Source organism: Gallinula chloropus (assembly GCF_964237585.1).
Source record: "Gallinula chloropus genome assembly, chromosome: 3".
NCBI lineage: Eukaryota > Metazoa > Chordata > Aves > Gruiformes > Rallidae > Gallinula > Gallinula chloropus.
In genome coordinates this window covers 3,804,242-3,828,835 of record NC_140087.1, presented here as the reverse complement: position 1 = coordinate 3,828,835, position 24,594 = coordinate 3,804,242, and the positions used below count along the sequence as shown (strand labels likewise).

The window sequence follows — 24,594 nt, the reverse complement described above, 5'->3', positions numbered from 1 at the left end:
GAATGCTTTTAGAGAATGTTTTATGTATGTGTTATCTGCCATTCATATTTGCATGTATTTAATTTGCACATTAGCATAATTTATTTAAAGTTGAGCCCAGGTTTTCACAGAAAATTGACAGAAAAACAGTTTTCTAGCTGAGACTTTCTCAGAGACCCAGATGCTTTACATTGATTCCAAAACATCATTCTTAAGTTGACTAATGGCTTGAGAGCTAAGAAGCAGCAAGCTCCATAGGGTATAGCTTGTGCCACCAGGCTCTGCTCTACTGTATGGTTTTGTTGTTAATTGTTTGCATTTTGTTGAATCTTATGTAAGCTTTATCACAGAAGAGGGCTTCTCAAATGGATTAGTTTTGCTAGCAACCATTGATGGGGAGGCACAATGCTGAATGAAGATGTACTAATTAGCAGATGTACTAATTTTGCAGAAGCTGAATTTAGATTCCTTATAATCTACTGCAGTAGGTCAAATGTGCAGATTGGCATGCAAAAGTATGAATATTGTATTTATAACCCACCTCTGTCAGCAGCCCACGTACTGCCCCTACGAATGAAGGCTAGATTTAACTCTGCCATGTGGAAGGCAGTTCTGTACGGAGTCAGGATCAAACAACATGCATGATTATCCTGGGTTTATCCTCTGGATGTTGAACATTTAAATGTCTGGTTCTCTGGCCTCTCTCTCTGTCTGCTGCCTGGCTGTACTCTACCTGAAGCACTGTTTCCTTCACACCTCATGTTTTATGAAGCAGTATCTCCTTTCTTTTGCCTTTGTGGGCTGTAAAAATTATGCTGTGTTGTCATAGGGTAGTACAACCCAAATGCAGTATATGAAACTGTCAGGTGAAAGTGCAGTCAAAGTATGCTGTGAATCTGTTTTGCCTAATTAATGTGTTATGGTACTGGAGATGTGAGTTACCTTTAAAGCTTCCTCTAAACGTGTTGGGCAATATTATCAAAATACAGCTGCAGTATCAGTGTATTTTCTGATAGCCTCTAATAATCAGTTTTATAAACAATCGATTTTGTAAAAGAAATGCCCTGTTTTGAAAAACAAATTACAATTGGAAGTCGGTGGATGAAATTCTTAGGTCAATGTCCTATCAAAAGAGAGTCTTCAAAAGGACACAGGAAAGTTTTAATTATAAGTTTATAATGGTGACAGCGATTCACATGCTGCATTTGTTTAATCCATCTTGTCTATGAAGAACATGATAAATATTTACTGTTAGGTGGTGTCATGGTTTTACCCCCACAAAAGGAAAGTTAAATGAAGTTAACTCCATCCTCACCAAAACCAGGACAGGTGGCAAGTGAAAAGCATGGACTATGATCCCTGTTAGCCACTACCAGCAGTTCTAGATGCCACCAACCAGAGAAGGCATTCCTACTCTCACTTCATAAATCAAGTAGCCTGTTCCCACTTCTACTAATGCTGCCAAGCACAGGGCATAGTGCTGTTAAACTCAGAGGGATCATGGTGACTCTGTGTTACTGTAAGAAGGTGCCTAAAGGTGTACTTGTGTAAACACATGTGCTGTGGGCTGGTTGGCAGGTGGTATTTCTTGAATCTCTGTGTCCAGTATTATCTGAGTTTGTTTCTGCTGGATCGTTCCTGCCTTCAGCTTCAGGGTCCCTGGCCTTATTTCAGTCGGTGTCTGGCTGACTGCTGAGATGCCATCACCTGTCCCCATGAGCTGGGTGGTCGGTACTTGCCTAACAGTTGCCAGCAACGGCTGCACAAAGGATGAGAGGGCACAGGTATTGTAGATGGCTTAGTGTGCAGAGCACTTGGTGGTGTTAGGAGCACTTAAGCTGTATGTACAGCACTTCTTCCAATGGATAAATGTTGGTAGGTCTTACCTGGAATATCCAACCTTATTTCTGCCCTTTTAAAGCTTCTGAAAATTTTGTGAGCTGCTCAGTTCATTGACACAAACCTGCAAACTGGTGAAGATATGAAAACTGCTGGCTCAGGTTATTAATACCGTGCTCCATATCAATGCAGAGCATAACCAACTGAGGCAGTGTGCTCTGTGGAAAGGTAATTTATTTGGGAAGGAGAGATGGTGGAGAGGCAGGGATGGAGGGGGCTTGCTTTTTAATCTATCAGTGAGCTCCACTAAGATGCAGGGTACCTTTTCCTGTCTCTCCTGCCAGGTATTGCATGTTGCACTTAACTTTTACCTTTCTTGTTTTGTTGTAAAGCTCCTCTTCAGTGTTGTGAAAGGGAGAGAGGGGTTCATGAAAAGGGTCATTTTTGCTGAAGTTGGTGCTGAAAAAAGACCAGTTGTGTAACAGCCTTAGCTGGATTTGTGCTGTTATGTAATGGCAGAAGAATTAGGAACATAAATGCAGTCTCCATGTCTTCCATGCTAGTGGGGAGGATGTTGGGTTTATGGGATTTACAGAGAAAACACAGGATTTGCTTGAGTGCCAAAATCAGTGTCATTTCAGCCAGTCCCCAGAAGGTGTATTCTGGCCAATGTAATGTTGAGCAATACGTAGGGGACTATAATGTTTCTCAATTAAATTTGAGCCTGTCTGCTGCACAGGGCATCTGGGACTATTCTGATAAGTTTTGCACAGTGTGAAGGACCTGCAGCAGAAAGGTAAGACACTGAGCTGTTTTGTTTTGCTGTTTTGTTTTAAAGCCTGTGAATAAAATTAACTCTGATGTGTCTTTTTTTTTTTTTAAAAAAAAAGAGTTCAAAAGAATAGCTGCAGAGTATTCTGCTATGTATAGTCAACCTGTACATAAATAGGTTCTGCCACCAAGGACCTTTTAGACCTGGAAGTCGAGCCTCATCCCTCATTTTGACATCAGCAAAATTTCCACTTGTGCTGGATGGCTTAGGAAAAGCTTCCCTGTGAGGAAAATGTCTAAAGACTTTTATGCCAGAGGCATTAGAATATTTGATGATTTTTTTTTTCCCTAGGCAACAAATCAAAAAGCTATGTGCTCATAGTTTTACTGAAGAATTATTAATGGCTTTTTTAGGGTCTTAACCCACTCCAGTTTATATGAGAGTATGTCCACTGACAGCAAGAGAACAACAGAGCTATTAAACTGGTAAAGCTAGAGAATGAAGCCTCAGTGAAATAGGAACATTGCACTCTTGCTACATGCAGGGCAGACTGGCTGAGGAGAAAGGACACCCGGTGAAAACAGCCTTTGTGGCCTTCTCAGTATTCCACCAGGAAAACTAAACAGGCATAACCAGTGCTCCTTCCTTTCTAATTCCAATTCGTGCTCCTTCTGTCACTGCAGCAATGTTTTAGCCCTTGTTGTCGTTGCACATGTGGTGGGTTGGTTGATTCAGCTTATCTAACCCCAGGTTTCTAGAGATCTGGTCCCCTGGTCTTAAATTGCTCCCTGTAGGCTGCCTTGCTACTCAGCGAAAACCAAGACAAGCACCTTCACAGGGAGGAGCCGTTTCACTTGGCAGCTTTAGAACTTGTTATGTCAATAGTCTGGAAGGCCTTTTGTGGCGTGTGAACGTAAAATCAAAACGTTTGTGTTCAGGAAGATTAATTGTTGATTAGAAGATTGTCTGAAGGGATAGAGCATTCCCTGGCTTCTGCCTTCTGACCTGTGGCTTGCAACACACAGTCCTCAACGGAGGACTTTGAGCAGTAGGTGTTGCCTGGGCTGAAAGGACCCGACATAGAATGGGATGTGCCATGTTGCAAACGTTCATCTTCTCTTATTTCCCCTCCCGCCTCCTCAAAGTCCTATTGCTTTCAGATAACTAAAGTGAAGAAGAAAATACTCTGTTTCTGGATTTAGTCAGCAGGAGGTGTTTTTATTTTAATGGCCAGTGTATTTTGGTGGTTGAGTCACCTTCCCTGGATGTGTTTTAAAAAAGGGTAGATGAGGCACTTAGGGATATGAATTAGCATAGGATGGGAATGGTTGGACTTGATGATCTTAAAGGTCTTTTCCAACCTTGTGATTCTGTGGCACAGGTTTGCAATCTTACAGATTTTGTTCAAAGGAGAATTAGAACCAGTAGAATTGTATTTCTGAATTTTTTTGTGATCGTTTTTTTCAATTCTTGCCTGCCAGCACACACCACAGGATGTAAGGCTGATTATGATGTGCTCTCCTTTTGTTACTAGGTCAGTACTTCTAATTCTGAGCTTGTCTGCGTCACCAGGAGCATCAGATCATTTACTCAGAAGGAAGCCTCTGACATGCTTAGAGTTAGTTTACTCAGCAGAAAGGCTTCTGTGCAGAAAAGCTTATTGATTTCTCTGAGAATGCAACTTAACTGTACTGAAGGGTCAGAACATGTATCCTGGATCAGTAGATTAAGATGATTCTGTGTTTGAATGTATATGCTGTATGTGAAATGAACGACTTCTAAAAGGCTTCAAATTAAAAATATCCATTCACTGGCTGGATTTTTTCATCTTTCTCTCTCCCCCCAAAACCTTCATCCTTTAAAGAAATTTTTTATTAGAAGTGAAACTATATCCTATAGAAACATTTGACCAATTTTGTCTAATTTGAAATATCAACAAACCATTTCAAAGTGTGTCTGTTAAACGTACCTCGTATGCACAGTGCATGGAAGAGCAGCATTGTGTATGTCCTGATTCTTTCCTGTGCTGTAGACAGCAGGTCTTGCTACTGAGTCAGCATGTGCTGCTACAATTCTTATTTGATAGAAGTCTTATTTTCTGTAACCAGAGGAAATAAGGGGAAAGGGAACTAATTACAGGGGATTCTAGCCTCTCTCCTTTTTAATACTTATCACTGTTTCTGTGCTATTTTTTGTTCCCAGTTACAAGAAAACACATGAGACCTTGAGCCATGCAGGACAAAAAGCAACAGCAGCTATCAGCAACGTAGGAACTGCTATCAGCAAGAAGTTTGGAGATATGAGGTACAGGAATCTACGGCTTCTCTGCTCTTATTTTGAGGACAAAAAGTATAAGTCATCTGTCAGCTCTTCTTTGTCTTGTACACTAGTGTGTTAAAGGTCCAAGTACTTTGTAGTCAGAGTATTTTTATAACATTCATGGTCTCAAACAGAAAGAAGGGATAACACTGAATGAAGATATAATTCTTACTGAGACCTGGTTTAAAAAAAAATAAGTACAATTTGAAATCCTTTTGGAGTAAATTTGCAAGCTCAAGGAAACCTCCAAGTAAAATGGAACAAAAAATTGCTGTTAGGTCTTTATCAACCAAAATTTATACATACTTGGATGCTGGAGACCAGTATCATCTGAAGAAAACAAGCCTGTCTTGGAGCTGCTTGTGGAAAGATAAATAATAAAAAAACCCAACCCAAAACAGGCTATTTCATATCAGCTTTTTCAAGATGTACAAAGGCAAAGTTTTGTTCTGCAGTTGTATGTAAAAAAAGAAATATGATGAAAGTAACAGGAGTTGATTTCTGGAGAAGAACTGCCATTTGAATGTGATTTATATGTCAGGTTTTATATGTTGATGTATCCTTGAAAGTGTTGATCTTAGATCTCACCAGAATGAAAGCACTAATGAAGAAATTTTGCACTACAAACCAGCACTTCAGTTTTCAACCCAGTAGTGGGATTACAGAACTTCTCAGTCGTTTTAGAGAGTTGTTTTTTCTGTGATTAAATAGACAGGGGTAACTACAATATATTCATTGAGCTGCAGAAGCAGTGTCTTGTTTATTGGAGGTATTGGTATGTACTTGCTTTTTGGTCACTTTGTAAGGTATGAGGTAACTGCACCCTGATATCTGTGTGAATGCATTTTACAGTGTTACAGATATTTTTGTGACTTTGCTGCAGGTGGCTGAAGCCTAGTTCTCAGCAGCTAAAACTTGATTTTTCCACTTTTCTTATGATTAAACTCAAAAATCTTTAAGAATCCCTCCTTTATAGCTGCCTTTCATATGCAGCTTAATAACCCCCCTGCAGAAGTACTACTGTTTCCCTCAGTGAGACTGAAAAAGGAAAATGTTCATCACTGGATGATCTGCTTTGCAATGTCTCTTCCCACGTTGTAGTTTAAAATGGAAATCTAGTGAGTGATTTGCAACCAGGGTACGAACATAAACTATGACTTGATAGAGCTAAACAGCCCTAGGTAGTATATCCCTATAAAAGGATGTAAGAATGAGGAGGCATGCACTTACATTTCCCTAGGACAGGGGTTTTTTAAGCATTCAGCAATATGAGTGCTGAAAACTTTCTGAACAGGAGGTTCTATCTTACGTTTACATGCCTTTGAAGGGGTTTTTCTTCATTAATTTATCTTTTTTTTTAAATTATTTTAACTTGTATGGGCTTTTGACATTCATACCACCTCCTGTCTCCCCAGATGAACAGATAGTGATGTGGTAAATAAGTGTGGTGGTCGTTCATTCATTCATTCATTCATTTGTTCATTCCCTATTCTGAGTCTCCCTGGTCTTTCCTTTGATGCCTTCTGACTCTTCTATGATGAGAAATAGTGAGTAGAGTCCTTCCACTGTCCCTCATGCCCCTCATGATTTCCTGTGGTTTTACTGTATTTCAGTTCAGTTCCCTCTTTTCCAGGGTGAGGCTCCAGTTCCATGAGTTGCTTTGAGGAGCCCTTGTCCTCCCTTTCTTTATTCTTACTGCCTTTCCTGCATTTATTGTATTCTATATTTTTGACAAATGCATGAGAATGATACGTGTGCTGCACGTGGCACCAGCGTTCCCTCTCTTTCATTCTCTGTTCTTTCCTAGCACTTCCTCCTGTAAAAAAAAGACAAGCCTGCTGCTCAGTGAACAGCTCCTGTTGCTGTTTCCATGCTTTAGATCCTACAGCAGTGACCAACGAGTTGGTGTGTGAACACCTTGAGCACTGGCTCTGGAGCGTAGTGGGAGCTCTAAAAATTCAGTCCTGTTGCTTGTGATTTGCACAGGGTGTGAGATTAACTGCAAAGGCAGAAATGTTTTTACTGTAATAGAGCCCATTTTCCCTTTAATATTTCCCTTAATCAATTGCTGTTACCCAATTCCTTTGCCTTACCTCTGAGTATCAGCCCCCACCTGCACTGCCACTTTCCTTCTGCCCAGCACTTGGAAAGCAGATGGGTGATTTATCCCATTAACCCTTTAGCTAAGGGCTTAAAGTGGAGGCTAAATCCATAAGCATTTTGATTACTCAAGAAGTTCATTTTTAGTTGCATTCTTTGATATTATTGCCTTGAACCTCATTGGGAATTTTCCAGGAAAATTCCTGGAATATGCCAGCACTGCTGTTTTTTGGGAATGCTTATTGTTTTCTTGACACTTGATGATGGAGCAGCAGTGGTATGGCCAGCAGCCTGCAGTTACATAAAGCACAGAATGACTTGGGCTTTCTATATATGCTGAACACCCCAAATTTGGAGTAATGCTCAGTGTGCTTCCCTCAGCACCAAAGCTGGCCCAAGGTCTTGGCTCACCTCTAGCAGTTGCAGTTCTGGGGGGGGCCATGCTGTAAACCTTGCAACTTAAATAACCTGGCTTTAAAAATCTTCCCCTCTCCCACCCCAAGCCCTGCTGTGTTTGGGGGAGTAAGCTGTAAGGAGGCAGGCTGTCTTTATGGCTTGCTTGCTTTTTTGCTAATCCAAATAATTTTACTCCAGTGATCTAGCATATGGATTATCACTGCCCCCTGCTCACACACAGCCCACCCCACCCCCCAAATCCTGATTTAAAACCACATCAGACTCCAGCTTAATTCTCTTGGTTAGGCATTAAGGCTGATAGTCACCAATGGCATCCAGATGCTAATCCCTGTTCTGCTTTCATTCAGTACAGATACATGAAACTGATTTCTACAATCCAGGTGATCGTCATAATTCCCAGTGTGTCCAGCAGTCTGGTGTCTTTGGCCTTTCCCCCCTGCCTGTGGTGATGGTGATTTTGAAAGCCTTTATATGGTCAGCCTGACTCTAAATATTGAAGCCTGCCTTCTTCATGAAACAAAATTCTGTTTTCTGGGTTGCCTCCCGTGCCACCTGTAAAGAGCACCACATGAAACACATTTTCTGTTCTGAAGATGTAGGGTCTTCATTAATAACCTGAAAGATATTTCACCCTGGATTATCTCTAAAAATATTTACTAAAATATCATATATCAGAAACAGACCTCCCCCAAATGGGCTATTTTGCTGTGTTAGAATTCCAGAAAATGAAATCTGCAAGAGGAAAAAGAAGGCAGACAAAATTCCATGTGTCCCTGAGAACAGAGAAGCCACCCTTCTGGGACAAAGTCCTTTTGAAGCAGCTGCTGCGCGTCTCTTTCATCCCCAACCCCAGCTTCCCAGCCTTGCCACTTATCTTGTGCATGAACATTCATTAACATTTTACATCTCCTACATTCTGCATTAATTATTAGAGCTTGTAAGGTCTCTTTACAATTACAATACGTTGCTTTATAATATTACCATGCCATGAGAAACACGAGAAATGCCTATAAAACCAGTAGAGACGTACGTTTGCTTTAGGATGCAAGTCAGGCACTAGTGATATAGTTAAGATACTAGATTCTTCATGAAGAGCTCATGTGGTTAATGGTATGCTGTCAGGATTGTTTTGTTGGCCCTCCACCCCCAGCTCATATTGTCTCCTGTAACATTTTCTGATGGCAAAGGGGCAGAGAGGAGTCCCAACTCACTCAGAGGGCAGCAGTGTGGACTCAGACCTCTCCAAAGTAGAGGTTACACTCACATTGCAACAGGGCTCTTGCCAGTTAGCACGTAGGTGTGGTAAGGAGTTTTGAGGGTCTTTATCCCTTGCGTATGACCTTTGCATACTAGTGAGGTTTGGATCTTTTCCTGAACTGCTCTGCAGCCATCTGTGTGGATCGAAGAGTTTCAGCCCTGCTGATGGTCTTTGTAGTGCTAAGTTGTCATACCAAGTAGGAGACCTGATGTTTTTGGTTTGCTTAAAAGAAAACCCAAACAAAAAACCCCATACAGTGCACTACTACCTGCCTACTACCACGTATATTACTACTACCTAGGTAAATGCATGTAAAGATTAAGCTAACAAAGGCGTGCATGCAAATTAGCATGTCAGCAGCTATACTGCTTATACATCCTTCATTCAGCTGTCTTATACATTCCCTCTAATTACATGATGGCACAGATCCCTTTCAAATTCAGTGCCTGGGATGAGCCAGCTCTAAAGATGAATGAAGGCAATACAATGCCTCATTCCTGCCAGGAGGTGGAAGGCACATGTGGAAAGAGAAAAGAAGGCTGCTGGGAGGGAGAGCTCCTGGGCATGACTGAGGCTGCTGAATGTGCCCTCAGAGATGGATGGGATCAGCAAAGAAGGCACCTGGGATCCCAGAGGGGTGGAAGAAGGCAAAGTTCATCCTCCACCCCTCTGGAAAGGGGTGAGGGAAGTTCTGGGAAATACAAAGCAGATACTGGGGAAATACATTAACCTGTTATTTTCTAAGTGTCTAGAAGACAGCATGATGGCAAAAGCATAAAGGGGTTTGTCAAGACCAGTTACATTGACCTGGCAGCACCTGTCATAGAGGGTGGAGGGGAGGCAGGAGGTGTGATGGAGCCTGATTTTAGTAAGGCTGTCCGTGCTGCTTTTGCATTCCTGTTAAGTGAACCAGAGAAACTGAGTTTAGGTGGTATTTCTTTAGCAGGAAGGGGGCATAGGGAGTTGAAAATTATGTGCAAAGAGTAGGTCTGAGTATCTCACCATCATGTAGGATTTTGCAGGCACCTGTCCTGTTACTCCTCAGCTTTTTCATTACTGGTTTAGATGGCGGCATCACGTGTACACTTGAAATCCCCAGATGACTGCAGTGGGAGGGAATGCAAGAAACCAAGACAGCAGGATTAGAATTCAAAATTATTTGATATGATAAAATTCAGTGCAGGAAAGTGTGAGGTGCTTTACTGACAGATGGAAAAACAGCAGCAGCAGAGATGGGGAGCGCTGACCAGCCAGCTTTGGAGGTAAGGGCCTGGCACGTGCTAGGCTAGTAGCTCAGCAGTGCAGCAGGAGTCAAAACTGTCACACTGTTGTGGCTAATGCAAATTTAATTCCAGCAAGTGTTACAGGAGTGCTGTCTGTAAGATCCAGGAGACAATTGCTCTTCTCAGCTTTGATAAAGACTCGGACTGTTCAGGCCATTGCAAGAGCACTGCCTGTGGAAGGCTGTGCAGGGGAACTGGGAGGAATGGGGGGGGGAAGAAAAAATGAGAAGTCATCTTCAGAAACTACAAACAGTAAGCATTGGAACAAGCTGGCTGTGAGGCTGGGCCAGTGTGGCTGAATAATGAAAGGAGAGGGAGGATGGAGTAAGTTAATGGGAGAGATCAAGGAAAGTGGCTGTAAGGCTGAACCAAGGCTCAGGGTTTTTGCTGAAGGCTGTGAGATCTTTCAGATTGGAAGTTTTTAGAAGCAAGTTTAGAAGCAATATCTGCTGGAGATGGCTCGGGTATAGTTAATCTGCTTCAGTGCCCTGGGAGCTGACTTCTGCTGTGCCGTTGTTGTTGTGCCGCTTAGGGAGTTTTGTTGTGGTGGAGGAGTTTTTGCAAAGCCTTTTGATGTGCATTTCCAGGGTTTCCATGACCTGAGAACCTTCTGGGCACTTAAAACTGTTGCTGAACTCGTTGGGAGTTGGAATTCTTTGAAATACTGTAGTTGTCATACCCAAAACTTACCATTCTTAAACCTCTGTGACTCTGATAACCCCTATGAAAGAAATGGTAACACCCTCTTGCTTCAGGGGGTGAGTTTGTAGGCATTTCTCCTGCTGATGGGTGTGTGAAGCAGTTGTTTTCTCTCCTTTCTGCTGACTCCTCGCCCCTCCGTTTGTGCTGCTTGTCAGATCTCCACAGCATAGAATCATAGAATCATAGACTGGTCTGGGTTGGAAGGGACCCCAAGGATCATAGAGCTCCAACCCCCCTGCCACAGGCAGAGACACCAACCTCCAGGCCTGGAGCTACACAAGGCTGCCCAGGGCCCCATCCAACCTGGCCTTGAACACCTCCAGGGACGAGGCATCCACCCCCTCTCTGGGCAGCCTGTTCCAGCCCCTCAGCACTCTTTCTGTAAAAAACTTCCCCCTAAGATCTAATCTAAACCTTCCCTCCTTTAGCTTTAGTCCATTCCCCCTTGTCCTGCCATTATCTGCTCTTTTATAAAGTTGAATCCCCTCCTGCCTATAAGCTCCCTTCAGGGACTGGAAGGCTGCAATGAGGTCCCCCCCAGCCTTCTCTTCTCCAGGCTGAACAAGCCCAGCTCCCTCAGCCTCTCTTTGTAGGGCAGGTGCTCCAGCCCTCTGATCATCCTTGTGGCTCCTCTGACCCCCCTCCAACAGTTCCACATCCTTCTTGTATTGGGGGCCCCAGCTCTGGACACAGGACTCCAGCTGGGGCCTCACGAGGGCAGAGCAAAGAGGGACAATCCCCTCCCTGTCCCTGCTGCCACCCCTCTGCTGATGGAGCCCAGGATACCATTGGCCCTATGAGCTGCAAGAGCACACTGCTGGCTCATGTCAAGCTTCTCATCCACCACAATCCCCAAGTCCTTCTCAGCAGGGCAAGGACAGATTTTCTTATCATACGGCTGCCCAGGTATCTCTATCAGCACTGAGAAGGTAGTGGCTGTTACTGGGGGGTCACCAGGTATTAAAAGGGGTGCTACCTGTGTCCACAGTATCACTTGAGCAGGTCTAAGCAGAAACATGTTGTTTCTGAAGATAAATCCATCCATGTCTGAGAAACACCCGTACAGGTGGCCATGAGCCCTGTACATAAGCCTGGAGAAATCAATGCTTTTCTTCAGAGCAGGGTATGAACACTGTGCAGTAAATAATGCAGCACACCTCACACTGGCACAGGATGTGAAAAATAAGTATCGAAGACACGTTCATTAAGTGTGCACCATCTATCTGGCTCACTGCATGAGGCAGGTGTTCCCTTGAAGTGGTCTGTAATTAAAGACTACATCAATAACAGGAGAGATGAAGGAGAGGCTGTCTGCCTCATCATTTCTCGACACTGGAACCTTAATGACACCCTTTGAATATTGTATATCAGCCTGCCTCTCCCTCTCCCGGTTCTGCTGCCTTAATTAAGTTTCTTGTGAGCTGGAAAACAGTCTCAAAGTGTTTCAAGTATTGTTTTCAACAAGGGAGAAGTATTTTAGAAGATGTCATTTTAGAGTTTAAAAGCTCCTTATTTTTTCCATGCCCTTCTCGACCATGGGGGAGGAGAAGACATCTGCTGCTGATGGACATTTACAATTCCAGTTCACCTATACTTTCTCTTTGATGAGATTAAGGCAGGGTTTGGGGAGGGAAACCAGTTATTGTTTAAATCCGATTTAATTAAGAAAACACAATATTTAGCAGACAAAACATCCATTCTTTGCTGCACACAGAGTAGGTGACTGCACGGTGGAGTGCATAAAAGGTTTTGCTTTGAAGGGATCTCAACTGATCCATGTTCTATTGTGAATTCTAGGATCAAGATTTGAATGCAAATGACTTTATTTTTCTCCTCAGGCAGTTTGGCATGCTACAGATATATATATGTATATTTTTCTTACATTTTCATAATGCTTTTAACTCTCACTTCTCTTTCCATGTGCATCCACCGCAGATCGCATTCCATTGGGTAAGGCACGTTACTCTCTCCTTGAATACTGCCTCTCTGTTGGATGGGATTTGTTTTTTCAGATGTAATGCAGTAACCTCTTTCCTTTCAGCATCGTTATGTATGATAGAAACATATGCTATTTAAACTGCAATGCCTCATTTTTACAGCATGGTGAGTATAATGAGGAAAAGGACCGGACTAAGTGGCTAAAGTGTGTTTGCCTTGCTCTTCAGTAGATTAGTCTCAAATTCAAATAATGAACACATTCAAGAGATGTTGTTCTTGGGGAAACCTATTTATGAGTCATTTCATTCTCTCAACCATCTTTTTTTTTCTGTCAGAGGCTGGAACAGAAGCAACAAACTCTCAGTAAAATTTCTGTTCAGCCAGCAGAGTTTTATAAAGATTGTGTAGAGGGCTTAATTATCTCTTCAAGAAAGTGAAAGTGTATTATTCATGAAGTCTGTGCAGTGCCTCTTTAAAACTCTTTGAGTCCTGGGGAAGTTTCCAACAGTAGGCCAAGTTCCTAAAATGATTAAAGGGGCTCTTTATATTTAGAGCTTGAATTTATTTATGTGTAAAGCACTTCAGTATGTGATGAATTATAAAAGAATTTTATGTGTGCTCAAAGATTCTATCAGGGGTCAGGCTTTACATCAGTTCACTCAGCTGGACAGCCCTGAACCCCTCACTGTCCCTCTGGCCTTGTAGCATCAGCAGTGCACAGGGCAGCCCAAGAACAAATTCCCTGTTCAGCTAAGCAAGCCTAAGATGATCTCTTACCTCACTGAGGAAACCTGAAAATGGGGCACAGGTTGACCTTCCTATCTCATTCTGGCATGAAACCAAAATGTGGTGTTCAGCAGCCTTTGTCAGGAAGGATCCCTGCTCTTTGCCTCTGCACTGATCACCATCACAGACAAGTGAGTCTTTGCAGAAACCTTGACGTTTCATGCTTCTAGCAAAAGATGACGTTGTCACTGGTCCTGTAATCTGCATCCTCACCTCCTTAAAGCAACTAAAAGATGAACTCGGTGGGATGTGCGCTCAGTATTCAGATAGCCTGTCACATGCCTTCTCTCAGCTGTGCGAATTTAATTGGGCACAATGTAATCTCCTTACTTAGACCTTCGTATCTGGAATATTTTGCTATTAGAGGAGGAGCAGCCTATGCTGAAATACTTCCCAATTCTTATTGTTGCCTCTCTGTCATGTGTTACGAGACGAAACCAGCAAGTGCGCTGGTTTGATTGAACCAGGATTGTGGAAGATTTGCTGCACTTGTGAAATGTTTGGGCTAATCTTTTGCAAGTCTTAAAAATGATGTGAAAAACTGAGTGTGAAGCATTTGTGTTGTCTGCTGCCAGTCCCTGTCTGTTTCAGCGTCGTGGAAGCCTTCGAGTGCACACAACAGCAGGCGGTTCCTGTACCATCCCTCTGTCCCACCTGCTTGCTGGGCAGCTCTTTGTTCCCTCCTTGCTCATGTTTCTGACTCCATAATCCAGAAAGTGAACGCTGTGTGTGTGTGCATATGGACCTGGTGCTGCTCTGAATCTGTGTGGTTTGGAACAAATATGTGTGCTGTTTGTGTGAGAGCTGTCACCTTTCAGTGCTGTGATCACACTGTGCCTGAAGATGGAATAACCATCAGTATCAGTACAGGCTGGGGGTGACCTGCTGGAGAAGAGCTCTGTGGAGAAGGACCTGGGGGTCCTGGTTGATGACAGGTTGGCCATGAGTCAGCAGTGTGCCCTGGGAGGGTGAGAGAGCCAATGGATCCTGGGGGCATCAGGAGGAGTGTGGGCAGCACGTCAAAGGAGGTGATCCTCCCCCTCTGCTCTGCCCTGGTCAGGCCCCACCTGGAGTATTGTGTCCAGTTCTGGGCTCCCTGGGATAAAAAGGACAGTGGTCTCCTGGAGAGAGTCCAGAGAAGGGCTACGAAGATGATGAAAGGCCTGGAGCATCTCCCCTATGAGGAAAGGCTGAGTGAGCTGGGACTGTTCAGCCTGGAGAAAAGAAGACTAAGGGGGGATCTAATCAATGTTTATAAATATCCTAAGTGTGGGATGCAGGGGGAATCAGCCAGCCCCTTTTCAGTGTCTGTGGAGACAGGACAAGGGGCAATGGCTGCAAGTTGGAGCACAGGGAGTTCCCCACCAACATGGGGAAGAACTTTTCCCCAGTGAGGGTGAGGGAGCCCTGGGACAGGCTGCCCAGGGGGTGTGGAGTCTCCATCTCTGGAGAGATTCCAGCCCCGTCTGGACGCCGCCCTGTGCAATATGAGCTGGGGAGCTGCTCTGGCACGGGGGTTGGACCCCATGAGCTCTCCAGGTCCCTTCCAACCCCTGTGATTCTGTGATTCTGTGATTGCAGCCCGGTGTCGGTGTCCCTTCAAGTCAATCACAGAATGGTAGAGGTTGGAAGGGACCTTGAGAGATCATCGGGTCCAACCGTTGTCAATCAGACCAGGCTGCAGCTGTCAGCCACCACTGAGAGCAGCCACGTGGGAATTTTGGAAACCATACAGACTGCTGCAGCACAGGATTTACTTAACATTCAGCTCTAAGTGCACTTATGGACAGTTCTTACACTTCACATATTCAGAGCAGCCTCAGTGCTCCCCAGCAGCAGGGAACAGGTGATGCTATGATAGCAGAGTTGGCTTTGGTGGCTCGGGTGGCAGACTGTGGCCAGCGTAGGTCAAACAATGAGAGTGACTATTTGTTTGAGTGATGCAGAGCGTCCATCCTCCACTTGCCAACCTTCAGGTAGCCTTGCTGCTGGGAAGTCTGAAGAGGGAAGTGTTGCAGAGAGAGCAGGACAAGAGCTGTAGAAAACAGCTTGCTACCCTCAGTAAGGGTTGAGGTGTGAAGGAGGAGTTGAAACGTCCTACAGAGATGGGGACAGCAGCCACTAGCCTATAGTTGTGCAGGAGCCTATAGAAACAGGGAGCCAGCGCTGGCTATTTGGACCATAGATGTTCCACATGAAACAAAGGCAGCAATTGCCTGCCTACCTGCTGCCTTGAACCAGCTTTGTTTATGCCCAGGAACCTGAGCCATAGGGCACTCGCTTGTCGTCTGTCACTGTGGAACACAGAGGTAGCTCTCAGGTCCTCTGTCTTGTGTTGTATGTCTGTGTCCTTCAGATGGACATTGCCATCAGGAGAGAAAGAGTGCCAGCACTCTTGAAAACATTTATATGTATATTGAACGTTAAGTTTAAAAAAAAAATAAAAATTATATGTTATGATGTTGCAAAAGGGGAGGGGAAAAGCTGTAAAACCCACTTACCTTTTGCTTTCCTCCCACAGTTACTCTATTCGCCACTCCATAAGCATGCCTGCGATGAGGTAAGGCGCTGCACGTGTTCTTTTTGCTATGGTGATGTTCTACCTTGTATTACAGGGGATTTGCATGCATTGATCCTGATCCTGCAGGTTTTAGTGGGATGAATAGTCCCACTTCAATCAGTTAAGTTTATTCATGTAGATAGGGGCTGCAGGACGGGCCATCTGTGGTTTTTTCTCCTCTTAATTGTATTAACTGTTTAATCTCACGTACAAGCTTTTGAGTAAATGAAGCAGTGCTGAGATGTGTTTGGGTAGCTGATTGTTACTAGGTTGGTATCACTGAACTTGTTTTTCAGTTGTTGTACTGTCTCTAGAACATCATCTAAAGCCCATTAACATCAGAGTGGCTTTCCACTCAAGCAGGCTTTGGATCACGCTCCTGTGGAGGGATTTTATATGAGTGCTTTCATATTTTAATGGCTCTAATGACACTTTACTTGACTGCAGCCAAATATTGATGTCTGTTCATAAGTAAAGCTCTCTCTGCTTTCAATAAAATTAGGATCCAGCTTCCTTTTTACCCTCTCAGCCTCTAAATATGTGCATATCCCCATTCCTTGCCAAGCATGTGCGGAAAACATATCTCCTAACTAAACAGTGGATGATAACTCATTCACCTTCAGCCAGTGGATAGTTTCAGGATAGTGTTCACCAGCGTGACTTATGGATCAAATGGAACTCATAAAACTCAATTTCTCTCTCCTTTTGACCCTTCTTGTCCTATGAAAAGTTTGTCACCTATTTAATAAAAACCCAAAGGTAAATCTGCATTGCCTTCCATTTGCCCCTTCCTTAAGTTAGGGTCAGTTGAATTTAGCCTGCTGGAGGGATGTGATGTAAACGTCTGTGCAGAAACAGAGGCTGTCATGATGCTCCTGGTAAGTTCCCAGAGTGTACAAAGAGGATGAACCAGAACACTAAAGTTTTATCAGCCACTGGCTCATTGCTTTGCGAAATGAAGGGCAGGTTCCTGCGTGTGTTTGCTTCTCCCCATGGCTGCCAAAGAGATGTGGGTGCCTGCCAGGGTCAAGTGGTTTGATCCTCATTGCTCCACTGTCAGGGTACCTTTCGTTGTGCTTAAAGATGACTGTTATGCTTTATTTCTTATAGGTTTAAATGGCTATAGTGGTTTTAGTGCGCCTTCTTGGTCATGTTTTTAGGAGGTACCCCCTGCTTCCAGTGGTAGTAGGTTTCTAGAATCTCTTTCTGGATATAACACAACAGACAGGTGGAAAAAAACCCCAAAACTGCTAAAGAGCTAAACACTAAACTGCCTCATTGTACTGCACTGGGCTTAGATCCTGCCTCCTCTTCATTACCAATGGTAAGGAAGGTACAAGAGGAACCCTTGTACCTTGGCAGTTTCTGAGTTGCAGAGACCTCACTAATAATGAAGAGCAAACTATGCCATAGTCGAGCTCTCAGTGTCAAGCAAGGAATAGAGAACCAGCAGAAGGTCCCCTTTGCCCACTGTAGATTTGCCCAAGACTTTTGCTGGCTAAATTGCTGGAGGAAGGGACAAGCTTTTGTACTCCTCCAGCTTGTCTGCTTCTAGCATGTCTTCCTGCCTGGGACAGGGATTATCAGCTGCAGGGAAGCTGCAGGGTCCACCCAAGGAGCAGAGTACAGATCTCTATGAGAATCCACACTCCCACTCTAAAACAGCATGTGCATTATATTCATAATATTACATGGCAGATATTAGTTGTGGACAGTATCCTCTGTTTGCAGGAAGAAATGTAAAAACCTGAATGCATTTAAAAGGAAGGAGAAGCTACATTTCAAGCTCTGGAGAAGGAAAGGGCAAGGTTGTCAGGCAAGCCAGCAAACCAAACACGTGATGGGCTCTAAGACAGATGATCACAGCTATCACCTTTTGCTTTTGTTCTTAAAAGATCCATTTGACTCACAGTTTTCTTATGACAGGGCTGTGTTCTGTTCTGAGGGGAGTGAAAGGCAGGGAAAAGCACAGCTTTGTGAGAGGGACACCCTTGGAGCAGAGTCCCCCCTGAAGTCTTTCTCTTTGAAAGCAGCAGGATCACAGAACTGTAGGGGTTGGAAGGGACCTCCAGAGATCGAGTCCAACCCCCCTGCCAAAGTAGGTTCCTTAGGACAGACCACACAGGTAGGCATCCAGGTGGGCCTGGATACACCTGCAGTCACCGTATCACAGAGTTGGGGGGGCGGAAGTCAGGATTCCTCAGAGGCATTTGGGACCCACTTCCTGTGTAGTTCTCATTTCCTTCATCCTAGTCTCAGGACATTAAACTGTGGTCTTTTCAATGATGTAGATTATGAACTTGTTCATCAGCTGAGAAAGGAATGCTGATTTCTGGGCATCACCACCACGAATGGCTAAAACCACTGAAATGCAGCACTGTGGGCAGCGTTCCCTGGTTGTTGCTCTGAGAGCATGATGAATGTCCTGCAGGGTAGGCAGGCCAGTCACTGCTTGCAATTGCCAAGCAGGTTCTGCTTTTGCAAATTTGTAGGGGAAAAACAGTCTCCCGATGCCTGTAACCAGATTTGACCGATGGGGCAGGAGTGACTGTTCGCACCCTGTCAGTCTGCAGCCCTGTGCTGCCAGCCAGCCTCCCCTCTGTCCCAGCACTGGTAAGAACTGAGCTAATTGTGGAGTTCATCCCCTGTTACGTTTGCAACTGACTTTTCTCCTTTCCTTTCTCCAACTTGCTTTTTTCTCCTAGGAACTCTCCAACTTTCAAGTCATTTGAGGAGAAGGTTGAGACCACTGTCACAAGCCTTAAGGTAAAGGTTAGAGGCAGAGTCACACAGCCGTGCATGTGAATCATAGAATCATAGAATGGTCTGGGTTGGAAGGGGCCCCAAGGATCACAGAGCTCCAACCCCCCTGCCACAGGCAGGGACACCAACCTCAGGCCTGGATCTACACAAGGTTGCCCAGGGCTCCATCCAACCTGCCTTGAACACCTCCAGGAGGATCTGCCATGTAGCCTGGTTGTGATTTGCACTACCTGCCTGGCTCTTAGCTCTCAACTTCTTCCTTAGTGCAGGTGTGTTTCAGATTTAAGATGTCAGAACTGGGATTGACATCTTTGCTGTCAGACAGGAGGACCGGGTGGCAAAGTTACCAGTTATCGCCAACAGCACTCGTTAAGGCTCTTAATCAGAGGGACAGAGCGTGGCAAATGTGCAGTGGGCTGGTCTCTGCTGCAGAGAGCGAGAGGGTTTGTCTCCTAATGGTTCTGAGTCATCAGCTGAAGCCAAGGGCTCTCATAAAGTAGCGTTTTACTTGGCAGCCACAGAAAGATTCCAGCACATTCCCAGTATGGTCTGTCAGTGGGCAAGAGCCAAACTGGTCACCCCTCCTTTTAGGGAGAACTGGAAATACTGAAGTCAAAGGGCATTCCAACTTGTGAAGCATTAGAAAGGCAAGAAAATGGCCTTTGATTTGGGGCAGAAGGACATTCCTCCTTACAGAGAGCGTGGATTACAGCCGACACTGAAGCAGCGGGTGCGCGGGGAAGGTCTGTCTCTCCCCTGCCACCGTGAAACTGTACCGCACGTGAGGTTTTCCAGTCAGTGTCTGAGGAAAGTAAACACCAGAGAGCCTGATCTGCTTTTATGTTTCTAAACAAGCCTGTCCCTCGAAGGACGCAGAGCTGCTCTGTCATTTCCAGATTCAAGTGTTCACGTTTAGCAGCTTTAAGTCACCATCAGGTAACGTCGCTTCCAGCGCGCTGTGTCAGGGAAGGAAACACCGTCTTGGCTTCACAGGTGGGAGGGAGCATCCCAGGGAAGACGGGAAGACTAGTAGGAGCATCCCAAGGAGCTAGAACAGAGCACAGACCTCCAGAGCACCAGCTCAGTGCCCATATACCATTTCCTATTCATCCTTTGAACCTCAGCTGCCTCTTACACATAAGCTCACTCTGGGAGAAATCACAGAATCACAAGGTTGGAAGAGACCTTTGAAGATCATCAAGTCCAACCATTCCCATCCTATGCTAAACCAGATCCCTAAGTACCTCATCTACCCTTTGAACACAGCCAGGGAAGGTGACTCAACCCCCTCCCTGTTCCAGCCCTGACAGCTCTTTCAGTAACAAATTCTTTTCTAATATCCAATCATCCATGCAGTGGGGTGCATGGGCTTGCCAGGCCTGAATTCCTGTCTGTGGCAGTCATGCATATCACTCCTGTATCCCCTTGTGTTCCTCATCCTTCTCCCCACTCATCTAAGCCATGCAGCTCTTTGGAACACCTGAGGCCTGGAATTGACACTTTCTGTACCCATGTGGTCACTAAACCTATCCTCAGGGCTTTCAGTAGCACTTCCAGCTCCCAAATTTGCTTCTAGACTACTCTTGACTCCACAAATCCATTCCTACTACACAGGTAGGCTGTAAGAGAGATAGCTTAACACCTTTTGCCTGCCTTTGAGAGTTAGAGGACAAATGTAAGCACTGTCCTTTCTGCAGCAAGGGAGGGGTGTCTCTTTCCAGTCACCTCCTTGTGTCATTCGGAAAGAGGAAAAGCCTGTTCATACTGCTCACCTCTGAAGACCATTTCTTCTCACAGTGATCTGCTTGAGGAGCCTGATGTTACTTTGCTGAGTCAGCAGAGGTGTTCTAGAGGAGATTGCTAGTCATGCCAGCTCTTAGCCAATCCTGTACAGAGTGCTCTTAGATCATTCTTTAAGGATTATGTAAGCCAGAAGTCTTGAGTCTAAAGGCTTTCCCCACATCCCATGAGACCTTCAGTGCCCAACTTTATTGGCAAACCCACTGACATTTTTCTTTCTTCCATTTCTTTGTGTAAATGGAGAAAGGAAGCTGGAGTCACGGCCCTTGGGTGCCACCACTGTAGGCTGTGGACAACTGAGAATGTCTCAGCACTGGTTTTCCTTTTCCCTGCCTCTGTTCTGAGGCTTGCAAGATTAGGAAGACTGGGGGGGGAGGGGATGGGAAAGAAATCTTGGACCTATTGTAGTCTTTTAAAAGTGGGGAACCTCCCAGAAAGGCTTCTGGTAAAAAAAAAACCCAAACAGCAGTAGCCTTATCTCCCCTCTGCTCCTCTCATTAGATCATCAGATCTTTGGTGGTCCTACAGTGCTCTGTAGTCAGACAAAACTGGCATTGGGATTTCACACATTAAGAAGTCAAATCAGAGTTTATCTGCTCTTGGGAGTTTGGACTTTGGGTCGCAGCTTTCTTGGGAGAGTGTATTAGTTCAGCTTCCCCTGGAATTCAGCAGGACCTGGGTGCCTCAATCTCATCAACTTTTCTGAAAACCAGTGAACTGTTTGCTGCCCACTGGGGGACTGGCCAGAGGCATTCAGGAAGGTGACTCACATCACTCTTGCTTTCAGACAGAAGCAGAGGCAGGAGAGCAAGCAGAAAATGAAACTGTGCTACTGGTTCTGATTTTTAAGTTGTCCAAATTCAGATGCACCTTACCTGAGACACCTGAAGTGCTGCAGGAATAAATCTTTCACAGCCCCTCCTCTTCAGCCCGAATCAATGTGCTTTTGGGGACTGCAAGTGGCAAATGGATGTCACGGGTTTTGCTGCAAAAAGTTAACAGGAGCTTCTCAAGGCAGTGGCTGCCTCTTCACTGCCAGTTCTGGGCCTGACAAGATTTAACAGTAGATGTAGTTTGTGTTTTGCAGAGGTCAGTGATGGTCTGGTGTTTTCTGAAAGTCAGCACAACCCACTAGACTGGATATGGATTTTTACCTCCTGAGGTGGGGGCTTTGAAGAGCAGTGAGTTAAACTGTCAGAGCAAGCATCAAGCCTACTGCAACATTATTTTATTGAACTTTCAAGCCAGGCAGGGTCCTGTGGTAGCTGATGAAACAAAGGATTACATGGGATTAACCCTTTGGAAACTTAGAACACAAAGTTCATTTAATTAAAATAATCTTCCTAAGCATTCAGTGGCTGACAGGCTGGGAAAATGCCAGCTTGTCTCTCAGTCCTGCTGCAGTTCTAGGATGGAGGAAAAAGTTTTACCCTATTTTCAAGCTCGAATCAACTTCAAGGGGGCGAATCAGCAAGCCAAACCACAAAAGAGCCTTCTCCTTACCCAGCCAACTCAGTGACAACAGCTTTGTCTCTTCATCACTGAAGTCTTGACCATTTCCAAATCTTCAGATAAAGCTCTGTCTTCGTTAGGAAAACTGTTTCAGAGGTTTAGTCATGGCAGGGTTTATTTTTAATACTTATATTTACAAATTCAGCCAACTGAAGCGTTCTGAAAGAAGGCGGCCGGTGAGCAGGCTGCCAGGTTTCATTCATGTCATCTGGTCTCCCTTCCATGAAAACACTGTGGGCAGGTTCATGGATCCAGGTAGCTCCGAGTACCTAAAGGGAGGCAAGCAGCTGGTTGTGTTCTTTGGTTACCCTATTCCTCCTACTGTCCAAAACTCCCGGAGTGGCTTGCTATGGGCTTTGAGGGCAGCTGTGCTGCCATTGCTGGTGGATGGGCTGCCTTACGCAGCAAACAAACCAGTTGGTTTTAATACCTGGTGCGTCCCCACCCTGTGTGGAACTGGGGAAAACCATTGAAACCATCATGAGCTGCTCACAGGGAGACCCACACTGGGTTTACTGGTAGGATCTAGGATCCCGCTGGGGAGCTGCTCAGGGACTGGCTCCGTTATGTGTATGATAAATGCCACTGGCAGATTTAAGGACTGCTGCCTGGAGGTGTAGCCATTGGGGTAGGAAAGGGGTTGCTTTATTTGGCTGGTTTTATAGCTTTTTGTTGTAAGATCCCAGAGGGATCTTGACAGGCTGGAAAGATGGGCCCGGGTGAACCTAATGAGGTTCAACACTGCCAAGTGTCAGGGGTTGCACTTGGGCTGGAAGAATCCCAGACACAGATACAGCCTGGGAGAAGAGCTCCTGGAGAGCAGCCCTGCTGAGAAGGACCTGGGGATTCTGGTGGATGAGAAACTTAACATGAGCCAGCAGTGGCTCCTGCAGCTCACAAGGCCAATGGTATCCTGGGCTCCATCAGCAGAGGGGTGGCAGCAGGGACAGGGAGGGGATTGTCCCTCTTTGCTCTGCCCTTGGGATGCCCCGTCTGGAGTCCTGTGTCCAGAGCTGGGGCCCCCAATACAAGAAAGATGTGGAACTGTTGGAGAGGGGTCAGAGGAGCCACAAGGATGATTAGAGGGCTGGAGCACCTGCCCTACAAAGAGAGGCTGAGGGACCTGGGCTGGTTCAGCCTGGAGAAGAGAAGGCTGCAGGGGGACCTCATTGCAGCCTTCCAGTACCTGAAGGGAGCTTATAGGCAGGAGGGGATTCAACTTTTTAAAAGAGCAGATAATGGCAGGACAAGGGGGAATGGACTAAAGCTAAAGGAGGGAAGGTTTAGATTAGATCTTAGGGGGAAGTTTTTTACAGAGAGAGAGTGGTGAGGGGCTGGAACAGGCTGCCCAGAGAGGGGGTGGATTCCCCAGGTTGGCTGGGGCCCTGGGCAGCCTTGTGTAGCTCCAGGCCTGGAGGTTGGTGTCCCTGCCTGTGGCAGGGGGGTTGGAGCTCTATGATCCTTGGGGTCCCTTCCAACCCAGACCATTCTATGATTCTATGAAAACCCCATCCCACATGTTCTCTGCCTGCTTAGAACAGTTCCCAGCCCTCTGTGGCCGTGGGGTGGAACACGACCGGGACTTGCTACAGCATGAGCAGAGGCACTCACTGTTTTCTCTTTGTTTGCCTCATTTCAGACCAAGGTTGGTGGAACAAGCCACACAGGGGGCAGTTTTGAAGAAGTTCTCAGCTCTACAGCCCATGCCAGCGCTCAGAGCTCTCTTGCAGGCACCCGACTCCCTGAGAGTGAAGAAGAGCTTCAGTGTTAGACCTGTTAGTCTGCCTGAGCCTCACACGACTCTCTTCACAGACTGGCCCAGCCAGTGATTTTTAGACCTCCCACGCCACCCAACGTGTGCAGCAAGGTTTTTGTCAGCTTTGGAAAACTGCTTCCCTGGCCTTGTGCTGGAGAAACGTTTCCCCTCCCTCTCTTTGTGTTTTAGATGGGCCATTTTATCACCAGGTACTTGGTACACCATAGAAACAACACGTAAGCCATTAACTTACACCGCTCCAAGTTCTATGTTAATTGACCCAAATAGTTTTCATTTTCCTATAACTTCCCTCCAGCCTTTTCCCCATCTCTGTTTCTTATTTTGGTTTGTTTCCTATTTGCTGGTTTCCAACTCCCCTCTCAGTGCCACATCAGACAGATGGACCTAGGGCTGTGCAGAGCTCTCTGCTGCTAGCAGTAGTCCATGCACCAGCTGTCTACCAGCCGTACCCGGTGCCCTTTGCTCAGGAGTGTCCATACACGATCTTTCCTAATGGAATTAAATCACTTCTGGTCACTAAAAGTTTTTTACTCCTTTACTCCTACAGTCTGGCACTGCCCCTCTGCCCGTTAGGCTGCAGAGTTAAGGACAGGGAAAGACACCCAGGTGTTCATCTAGAAGCTGATCGGAGCTACTGCTTTAAGGTGATTGTTGTAGCTGGAAGAGCTTCAGTTTGGAAAACAAACCCTGTTCCTGTTGTGTGCTCCCTGTGCTTTGGTAAGATGTGACAGCAGAAGTTAATTATGCTGTCACATAGGGACAAAGGGAAGTGGAGCCGAGGGAACCACT

General features: G+C 45.4%; 1 protein-coding gene across 3 annotated transcripts in view; it reads left to right on the top strand.

Moving 5' to 3' along the window:
* The window catches only part of TPD52L1 (TPD52 like 1), a gene marked incomplete at its 3' end in the record, with an annotated part of 53,596 nt that extends 29,797 nt beyond the window's left edge, over positions 1 to 23,799 (top strand). The window contains exons 4-8 of one of the 3 annotated variants that reach the window (XM_084261288.1): positions 4,793 to 4,894; positions 12,605 to 12,619; positions 15,915 to 15,953; positions 18,659 to 18,719; positions 23,668 to 23,799. In XM_084261288.1, coding sequence (XP_084117414.1) covers positions 4,793 to 4,894; positions 12,605 to 12,619; positions 15,915 to 15,953; positions 18,659 to 18,719; positions 23,668 to 23,799 — 349 coding nt within the window. Of the gene's footprint in view, positions 1 to 4,792; positions 4,910 to 12,604; positions 12,620 to 15,914; positions 15,954 to 18,658; positions 18,720 to 23,667 lie in introns of all 3 variants that reach the window. The other 2 variants (XM_084261290.1, XM_084261289.1) reach the window with 2 other exon arrangements.
* Between the last annotated feature and the right edge of the window lie 795 nt (positions 23,800 to 24,594).